The 10,255-nt window shown below is 38.9% G+C and overlaps 1 protein-coding gene across 2 annotated transcripts; it reads right to left on the reverse strand.

The window, feature by feature from the left end:
* Window positions 1–959: 959 nt before the first annotated feature.
* LOC122297814 lies at window positions 960–8,395 on the reverse strand. Of its 2 annotated transcripts, XM_043108011.1 has the most exons (4): window positions 7,955–8,395; window positions 3,694–5,124; window positions 2,656–2,904; window positions 960–2,270 (listed from the first exon to the last, which is right to left on the reverse strand). In XM_043108011.1, the coding sequence occupies exons 2-3, from the start codon at window positions 4,208–4,210 to the stop codon at window positions 2,657–2,659; spliced, it is 765 nt and encodes a 254-aa protein (XP_042963945.1). In that variant the 5' UTR covers window positions 4,211–5,124; window positions 7,955–8,395; the 3' UTR covers window positions 960–2,270; window position 2,656. The 2 variants fall into 2 exon arrangements, with proteins under 2 accessions (XP_042963945.1, XP_042963946.1); XM_043108012.1 differs by lacking the exon at window positions 960–2,270 and having other exon boundaries at window positions 2,512–2,904.
* Between the last annotated feature and the right edge of the window lie 1,860 nt (window positions 8,396–10,255).

A 10,255-nucleotide genomic window follows, 5' to 3' on the forward strand; every position in this document is an offset into this window, starting at 1 on the left:
TGAAATCTATGTGCCGATTAGAGAGAGCTGACAGATGCAGTGAGTAGAAGAAAAGCAAGCGCAAGTTCCTTCCTATAGAGCTTATTTCTCTTCTTCATAGAAGGGATGTTTCGCTCCCTTGCTCAACAATTCTAAATCAGATTTAGAATGCCTCCTGAGGATCTTCTCTTCACCTGAAGACTTGGATTCCCTCTCGAAAAATGCCAATAAATCTGATTCAGATGATCTACCTGTCTTGAGAGAGAGAGAGAGACAGAGAGACCTGGGACAAACGTAGAGATAGAGAGAAAGGAGGGGGGGTTTTGGTTCGAGGAAAAGGGAGAGAGAGGGGAACTAGGGAGGGGGTGTCACGACAGAAAAGCAAATCTATTAGGGACCCCAATCAAGTCCCTAGACAATAAGTCCTCCACGCCAATGGTGGTCCTGTGATGACCAGATCCTTGTTCCTCTCTTGCTTGGTTCTTAAACAATGGTGGTCAATATGACCGCTTGGGTATGGTGTGGTTAAGTGTTTGGACAAAAATGGGTGTATGGAGTGATGGAAATGGGCAAACAGTTGGCACTAAGTGCTTGGATGGATCAAATGAGACAAACGAATAATCAACACTAAGAACAAACACTGAACACTCAAGAACAAAAGAACACTCAAGAACACAAAGAACTCTCAAGAACAATATGAAGAACTCTGAAGAAACAACTAAGAACACTCAAGAACAATATGAAGAACTTTGAAAAACAACTAAGAACACTCAAGAACAATATGAAGAACTTTGAAAAACAACTAAGAACATTCAAGAACAATATGAAGAACTTAGAAGAACAACTAAGAACACTCAAGAACAATATGAAGAACACTGAAGAACAATATGAAGAACTTTGAAGAAAATGAAGAACGCTCAAGAACAATGCACACAAAATAACAATAACAATATAAAGTAGATGGAAGAAATGAGATTGAATGACAAAAACAATATGATTGATAGATTGAATCACACTTATTCACGAATTGTAAAGTGTAATTCTCTCCTTAGGGATTCACGAATTGCACCCGAAAGAGCCCAAGTGCTAAGCACCGAAATAGATGATCTCCAAAACAAAGCTCTCTTAAGCCAATTATCCAAAGATATGAAATGAAGGAGCTAAGGGTCCTATATATAAGAGTTACAACTTGGAAACCCCCAAAAGGCCCATTAGAAATAAATAAAATAAAATAACATAAATGAAAGGAAATAACATAGTGGCGGGCCAAGTTGACCCAGACATGCATGAGCCCATGGTGGGCTAGGATGGTGCATGGTGGCCTTCAGTCTGGTCCATGGCTAGGTGTCACAACATGGCTTGCGGATGAGCATGGCATGGTGCCATGCAAGGGCCTGCTGGTGGGCATGGCATGGTGCCATGCAAGGCCTGCTGGTGGTGAGCCCTGTGTGCGTGCGGCATGGCCTAGGCTGGTGGCCTAGGCGCTGAGTCTGCAAGGCATGGCTGGAGCCATGCGCTGGATGGCATGTCTGTTGCTGGTGGCTTAGACACTGAGTCTGCAAGGCATGGCTTGAGCCATGCGCGAGATGGCATGCCACTGACCTGCCCTGCAAGACACGGGCAGGAGCCGTGCGCTGGATAGCATGCTTGGTGGGCATGCCACTGACCTGCTCTGCAAGGCACGGGCTAGAGCCGTGCGCTGGATGGCATGCCACTATCCCTGTTGAAGTGTGGCCGAGTGGGCTGGAAGTGCCGCGCAAGGCCTTGCAGTGCATGGGTGCTTGCAAGGGCCACGCGGCCCACCATGGTGCGCATGGGCGTGCGGCGCCAGGTTGTGCGCGTAAGCAAGCTCTCACTAGCCCCTCTACTCCGCATGCTGGGCGACCCATGTGTGCCACTGCGCGGGCCAAGGCGCGCATGCATGTTGGGCACCCCGTGTGTGTCACCCCACGAGCCAAGGTGTGCTTGTGGGCTAGCCAAGGTGCTGTATTTGCCTCCCAAGGACAGTGTCACGGCTTGTCCCAAGGTGACTTTTATAAGGGTCGTAATAAATCCCTTGCAGCGCAGCTTTCAGGTTTAAAATTGTAGCTCTTACGTGGTACTACACTATTGATCTTCGATAAATGAAGCTTATAAGAAGCACGGGTGAAAAGTTATTCTCTTCCTTGAATCAGTACAAAACAAGTAGAATAATCTCTAAAATGGGAGGAAATTGCAGAAGGATATGAAGCATACTTCTGTAATTGGGTATTAAAAGGATAGGGTAGTCTTGCTTTCCGCATGCTGAATAACTGCCATGAAAAACAACCCCCAAAAACAAGAAAATTTGTTATCCTCAGTCACACTTGTTGATACGAAAAGTTAGGTTCTAGACATGAAGTACTTATCAAAAAAAAAAAAAGTTCTAGACACGAAGTCCTTTCAAAAGTGCCACATTAACAAATCGAATTGGGAAAAGCAAAATCTGAAATGAAGAACGTAGCTAAAGAAAAAAGAACATCAATAAAAGACCAATTTAAGAACAAACGGGCATAACACAAATTCTGCTGAGTCAATATATATACTTGCTCGCAATATGAACTGTATGATAAATCAACAATATATACTGCTTTCACGAGAGAAAAACAATTTATAACTTAAAAAGAATGGCCCAGCAATAACCCTTTTAAAGCATACCTCAGTTTGATTCAATACAACTGACTTTCTGCAACATAACGGAGTTAACAACATCCTTTACAAAGATACAAAAGCATTCTCGGCAAGAATTAGGCATTAGAGTGGACTTGTGGAGCTGCTGAATATGTTCAGTGTGGCTGCACACTGAGCACGGGAAGGGGGTAACCCCAGACATACGGTGCTCTAAACCACATGCGGCCAAGATAGTATGAGTGGCAAGCCTTGCAATATCCTTAAAAGCATGAACTCCTGCATAAACAATTTCCTTAAATCTCCGGCATTCAAGTCACAAATATCTTTTTGTCTAATGTATTGAAAAGTGCTTCAGATGCATCTAAACAAAACTAATAAACAAGAGAAAGTCACATAAACAAGGCGTTGGTCAAGGGGCAGTGCTCATAGGGTGGGTCAGTTGTTCAACTATGATAAGGTGTACCAAATTTATAACAAAGAAAACGGTCATATCCTAAACATTAGTATTACGAAAGAGGTCGAAGATCATTAACTAGGCTCCCAATACCAAGAATCTTGCATCAGGGTTACAAGGACAACCCTAGGAAGAAGATCAAGTGTATCCAAATCACCAATCCAATATGTTTCACAATTACTAAAAGATTTAAGATATTATAAAAAGAAACCTGCACTTCAATAGTACCTACGCCTTTGAATGATAATAAAATGAGATAAATACATCCTTTGCACCAAACTACCCAAATCGACACATTTGCACCCTTAAATTACCAAAAACTGACACTTTGCACCCTCTTTAAGATCCGATTGTCAAGATAGTACTATGTCAATGAGGATCCAAAGCTGCAGTCTTTGGTAGTGTGATGATGTTGTAAAGGTTTTAGTAGGTTTGTGATGCAAAATGCAAAAGCCCTGATAGTTTGAAGGTGAAAAGTATACTTTTTCCTGATAAAATTTAAATAAATTTGAATTGACTAACCCCATAATCACCTACCAACTCTACCATAAATGAATATACAGTAACAGTAAAACATATAGATAGAAAACTAAGTTCGAAGATAATCATACCCAACTTTTTGTCTCTGCTTAGGAGCTTCAAGTTGAGCTTGACAAGAGATCGAATCTCACTTTTGGCTTCATCATCTTTAACTGCATTGCTTTTAGTAAGATCCTTTCCAGATCTAACTCTCTCATTCGGAAAATCTACCTCACCAGGCACAGATGTATTGAGCTCTGTTTTAACATATGGTGAATCAGCAACTCTTGGCATTGATCCAACCAAACTCATCGAACAAGTAGATTCATTGTCCTTGTTGGTGAAATTTAATAAGGCTCCATTTACATATCCCTGTAACAGTCTTGACCCATTTTTACCACAGACATTACCTTGAATACCTGACCATTTATTTCTAGAGAACGAAGATTTGAAAGATGCTAGGGAATGCGTTGCTGCGACACCCTCACTCTCACTAGATTCTACAGTTTCTTTAGTAGTGACACTACTATGCTTCTGCTTTTTTACCTTACCAGATTGACAATTTCCTATATCTTTTTCAAGAGAATAACAATCATAATGCTTCTTCATAGCAATTCTTCCAACATCCCCGGCTCCAAATTGAATGAATGAAAAGTTGAACTAATACTGGGTGCATCTTTTGCAGCTTTTCCTGTGCTGGAATGAAGTTTTGAAACCTGATTAGTACAACTGGGCTTTTCAAGAGTATGCTGTATGGACTTTGCTTTAAACAACATTTTCCATGCCTTATCAATGTCATGCGAGCTTCTGTCGTGCCCAGAACTTCCAGGAAAACTAGCCTCAGTCGTCAATTGCTGACAACTTGTGGAAGATGATGAATTTTGTTGATCCGATCTTTCATGCAATACTGCCCTGATGTTCGATTTTTGGCCACTCCCGCAGCCAGGTTTAGATGAAAGGGAAGAGAAGCTCAATGACCCATTACGGAAGGCATGCCAATTTTCACGAAGTGCCTGGATATGACTGTGCACGTGACGACAACGTTGCAATGTTCTTGCACCTGACTGGGTTGTTCCATCAGTAACATTCTGAAGTGTTCTTGCAGCAGGGCCATTTACTTCCACTACAACACTGTTTCCCCTATCTGGGGCAACAAGAGGTGACAGCAGGTTTAGATTTGAAGATCTTGTGGCCTTTCTGGCAACTGCTGGGCTATTTGGTTCTCTTACGATATTAAAGATGGTAACATGCTCCTCAGGAGTTGGTATTACTTTTCCATTGTCACTATCAGCATGCATTTCCCTATTGACAAGTTGTGTTCTACAGACGGTACAGTCATGGCAAAACCAATCACCTTCAGGAACGGTAAAACCCAAGCCTACACAGTATGTATGAGAAGCCGAATCACAAAGATCACAAAGTAATAGAAGATTGTCATCTGTCGTTTGATGGCATATGCTACATAGAACTTGTGAAAAAGGATCAGAAGGCCCAGCTGTTGTGTTTCCATAAGGAGTGTAAATCTACAAAACAAGCATAAATTGGTATGGGAGATTCAACTCAAGCTAAGTTGTATGTGGAAAGATGGCATATAATAGATAAGATAATTAAAATCTCCCTACACATAATAGTCAGGATAACCTCACTCCAGGTAAAAGAAAACAACAGGTTTAACTTGTGATACCTTTTGTGACCTGAGGTCCTGATTACATTCCAATCAAGTGCAAACCAATATCTAAGTCTGCGGAAATGTGATACAAATATATTGACATATATAAACTGGAATTAGATACAAACACATTTGATAAATACTGAGAACTCTTAATAAAGGAACAAAGTCAAGCCCATCTGTTCTGTTATAGCACTTCTCATTGAGTCTTTGCACCTATTTTCTTTTACTCTCACAAACTGCCATTTCCTTCTTGGGGTCAATCTCAATGATGTGGTTCATACAATAATAAGCTTAATTTGAATAAATTTTCTTTGAAGTTGTTACGATTGTTATTAGCATCTCGCATAATCTTAGCACAAGCTTTTCAATAAAGCTTTAATTTGGAGCTTTTCAAAAACGAGAGTGTTCAACCTTTTCTATGCGCTTAAAATTTCTTTTATAAATTTACCAAACATGTTTTTTCTTCAAAATAGCTTTTAACTTGTTAAAAGTACTTTTCAAACTTTCAAACTCAAATCCAAATGGGTACTTAGTGGTAATAATCTTAACCCTTTCATTGCGCGTGCACATGCGTGCGTGCGTGTGTGTGTGTGTGTGTGTGTGTGTGTGTGTGTGTGAGAGAGAGAGAGAGAGAGAGAGAGAGAGAGAGAGAGAGAGAGAGAGGAGCGCTACAATACTCTTGCCTCAAAACGCAAATCACTCAATGCTTCATTAATCAAAATTACTAAAATTCATTGAGAACATTCACCACATACATTAGAATGCCAAAATAAAGATAAGATCCTAGATAACCCCTAGGGGTTGGCTCAACTGATAAAGGCTTTGGGTTTGGGGGTATTCTCCCCATAGGTTTACGGTTCAAATCCCCTTAGGTACAAACAATCTCTAGGACCATCGGACTGGTGAATTTTTCCATTCAATTACCTGAAGTGCACTTGCAAAAAACTCCTTACTGAGGGCCTATGTACCCCTAGGATTAGTCGGGACACTGCTCCTAGATACCCGATGCCAATAAGGAAGCCAAAGAACCTAAATGAGCCCAAATAAAGACTTAGGCCATGTTTGGGAAGTGAAATGAGTTATCTCAAAACTTCTCAAAATTTCTTTCCCGAGAATCACTCAAATACAAAACACTTTTTAATTTTAAATTTTCATCTAATTATTACCTAATCATTTTACAACTTTCCCAAACTTCCAAATAAAACACAAAAAAACATATAGCTTTTTCAAATTTCAAAACAAAAATAATATTAAAAAGTTATATTCAAACAATTTTTTAATTTTATAATATTTTTTTCAACTTTTTATCTCTCATTTCCCAAAACGCAATAAAACATCTTAACTCAAATCATTTCAATACTATTAACATACCATTTCACTACTATTCATAGAATTTTCATCTCATTTCATTTAAACTCTAAAATCCTAAATAAATCAGTGAAATACCTTTGATTCACAAAGAATTGCGGAAAATTAATTATCTATCCTTGTATAAAATCTAGCAACTATGCTCTAATGTCATTTCATAAACTGGAGTTCTACTAAGGCTTGTTTGGAAAAAGTTTCCATCCCAAAATTATCATCTCAGCTCATCTCCTTCCCAAACATCACTCAAATACAAATACTTTCAGACTAATCATTACAACTCTTCCAAACTAATCATTACAACTTTTCCAAACTTTTTTAAAAAGAAATTTAACTTTTTTAAATCCACAAACAAAAATAATATCAAACAAAATTATATTATAACAATATTTTAACTTTATAATATTTTTATTCAACATTTTCTCTCTCTTTTCCCAAAACCCAAACTATCTCATTACTACTTACAAAATTGTCATCTTATCTCACTCCCCAAGCATGCCCCAAGGCTCACCAGAGCCAAATTGATAAATACTAACAACTCTCCAAAAGGGAACAAAGTCAAGCCCATCTCTTAGAGCACTTTACATCGAGTTTATGTACACGTCTTCTTTTACTTTTGCTAACTCTCATTTCTTTTTAGGAGATAAATATCAGCGATATGGTTCATCTAGTAATAAGCCTAATTTGAAAAAATCGTATGGGCAAAAATATTTAATTTTCTCGCTTAGTAATAAAAAAAGTAACCAATAATTAAGCAAAGAAAATACTACCTTGATTAGTTTGAAGTGTTAATTCATAAGCTAAAATAACAGTGGTAATAATCTTAACACTAGTTTAATAATCTTCATTGATTTCTCAATCTCTTTCATTTGGTTTCTTATTCCATAAACATGCCCTAGTGTCTTTTCAGATGTAATTCTATTAAGGCTCACCCGGAACCAAAATCAGATAGAGCATCTTTATTTCTTTTGGGATAAGCTATAATTAGTAAAAATTCAATTACACACAAATAAATAATCAGGCCCATATAGTAACAATCTCCCAGAAGAAAACTCACAAACAGATAGCAGAAGTGTGCAAACCACAAATAATTTAACTCGCGTCATTCCAAATCGCTCTATTCGATACCTTACCAGCTAAAGCTCTAAGAAAAACATTTACTAACGTATTAAAGAGAGAGGCGTAAAAAAGCCCAATAAATAAATACACTAAAATTAATACGTTCGCATCCAAGAGAAACAAAAGCAAAGAGAACCCATCACAAAACTCAAAACCCATGACAGAAGCATATAATGAAATACCGAAATTTCCCTCACCTGGTCACGGACTGGGACCTGACGACGCGTTCACGGTAAAAGACACCGTCCTTGAACGGCCTATGAATGGTGCTAAACCTCCGCTTGCATATGGGGCAACGGGATTCGATCTTTGCCCACTCCATGATGCAAAGAAAGCAGAAGTGATGGTCGCAGCAATCGATTATGCCTCTGATTGATGTGGCACTGTCGGATAAGCAGATCATGCAAGGGGAACTGGAATTGGCATTGGCAGTCCATTGTAGCTGTTCTTGAGCTTCGAAATGAGAGTGATTGGGGTTGTCTTGGATTTTCGACTTGGAGGTCGAGGATAGGGTTTTGCGACACTTGTTTGGGAAGGGGATGGACGAGTCATCCGAGTCAGTCGCCATAGTGTATCGCTTCCGTAATTTTGGTGTCTGGTTCAAATGGAAAATAAAAGGAAAATAATAAAAGAAGGAAGAGAATGAATGAATGGCAAGTTTGAGGGCCTTGCCTTCGTTATTCAAACAAAGAAATTGGGCTTAACTGTTCTTTTTCCGATGTGGCCCAACGTTGAATCATCGGACTTGTTACAGTAGGTTCTGTCCCCAATCTTTTGTTTTTGTTTTTTTTTTTTTTTGAAAAAACAAAATTCTTAAGCAAATCAAAGATATAGTCTTCTTTGCCGAAATAACATGAGATAAGATTGACTTCAATCTATTAGCAAGCACCTTTGCAATGATTTTATAAATTATATTACACAAACTAAAAGGCCGATGGTTAGTAATCTCTCAAAATTTCTCTTCTTGGGTATCAACACAATATATCTATGATTAATACTAAGTGCAAGGGAAGCAGAGTCTAAAGAATGTGACCAAGGACTTCATTTTGAGCAAGTGAATGGATCCAGGTGTAATAATTACAACAAATACCTTGACCTCCTTATTTTATTAGGAAGATCAAAATATGACACCTTTAGAAGCTTAAAGGAGAAGATTTGAAAAAGAATCAATAGCTGGAAAACCAAATTTCTATCTTCAGCAGGGAAGGAAGTGCTAATTAAGAGTGTGCTATAGGCAATCCTAGCCTATTCCATGAGTATGTTCAAGATGCCAGTTTTGCTTTTAAAAGAAATTGAAATGCTCTTGGCCAGGTTTTGGTAGTGTCATGTAGAGGATGTTAAAGGGATCCATTGGAAAACTTGGAAGTACATGGGCTCAGTTAAAAATCAAGGGGGGTTTGGGGTTTAGGGATCTTTACTGGTTCAATAGAGCTTTACTAGCAAAACAAATGTGGAGAATGATAAAAGATCTACACTCACTGGTCTCTTGAATTTTCAAACAAAAATACTTTCCAAACTGTGATGTAATGGATGCCAAGATGAAAGGAGCTTCCTCTTTCATTAGGAGGAGCCTCTGTCAAGCTTGGGCCTTCTAAAGGAGGGGTTGGTTTAGAGGGTGGGTAATGAAAGTGGCATTAGAATCTGGAAGGATAAGTGGCTTTGAAGACCTGTGACTTCCAAGTTTAGACTCCTATCAACACTTTGGACATTGAGACCAGAGTGGATGTTTTGATTGATAAAGATAGTAGCTCTTGGAAGATAGACCTGGTGGAATCAATCTTCAATGAAGAAGAAGCCAAGCTAATCTATTCCATACCTATCACTAGGAGAGGGGCAAGTGACAAGAGGATTTGGGTTGGGTCAGAAAGAGGAAACTACACAGTCAAGAGTGCTTATTTTCTAGAAACCAAATTGTCAGACGAGTTTAGGGGAACCTTCAACAGGTGGGAGTAAAAACTTAGTGTGGAGAGATTTATGGCAATTAGAAGTTCCAGGCAAGGTTAAAATACTGATTTGGAAGTGTTTAAACAACATTCTTCCTACAAGAGACAGGCTGTACATGAAGAAAATTGTTGAGAGTAATCTCTGCCCAGTTAGTGAAAGAGAAGAAGAAACAATCGTGCATACCCTATGGGTCTGTCCTACAGCAGCAGACATTTGGGGTGGGGAGACAAGATTGTTTAGGAAATGGAAAAGATTCTATTATGATTTTTAACAGCTATGGGGAAAGATGACTGGGAAACTACCCCAGGAAAACATTGAGATGGTTGCAATTTTGTTCTACCACATTTGGGTCAGAAGGAATGCTTATACCTTTCAAAATCAGCCTAAGAATCCTGCCACAATTGTTGCTATGGTTCAGGCAGACCTATCTACACTTAAGGAGATCAACTTAAGTAGCAGTAATAGTGCAGCAAAGAATTGAGAAAGAGGACCAAGTCAGCTCTGGAAACCACCTGAGTGGTCCTTCTTCAAAGTGAATTTTGATGCAGCATTTG

Source organism: Carya illinoinensis, chromosome 15 (genome assembly GCF_018687715.1).
Source record: "Carya illinoinensis cultivar Pawnee chromosome 15, C.illinoinensisPawnee_v1, whole genome shotgun sequence".
Taxonomy (NCBI): Eukaryota; Viridiplantae; Streptophyta; class Magnoliopsida; order Fagales; family Juglandaceae; genus Carya; species Carya illinoinensis.

Excerpts from the sequence above, each read along its gene's own strand:
- LOC122297814 (XM_043108011.1), bottom strand. The coding sequence starts at position 4,210 with ATGAAGAAGCATTATGATTGTTATTCTCTTGAAAAAGATATAGGAAAT. Across the intron at positions 2,905-3,693 it reads AAGCAGAGACAAAAAGTTGG|GAGTTCATGCTTTTAAGGAT; the intron begins GTATGATTATCT and ends TTGTTTATGCAG.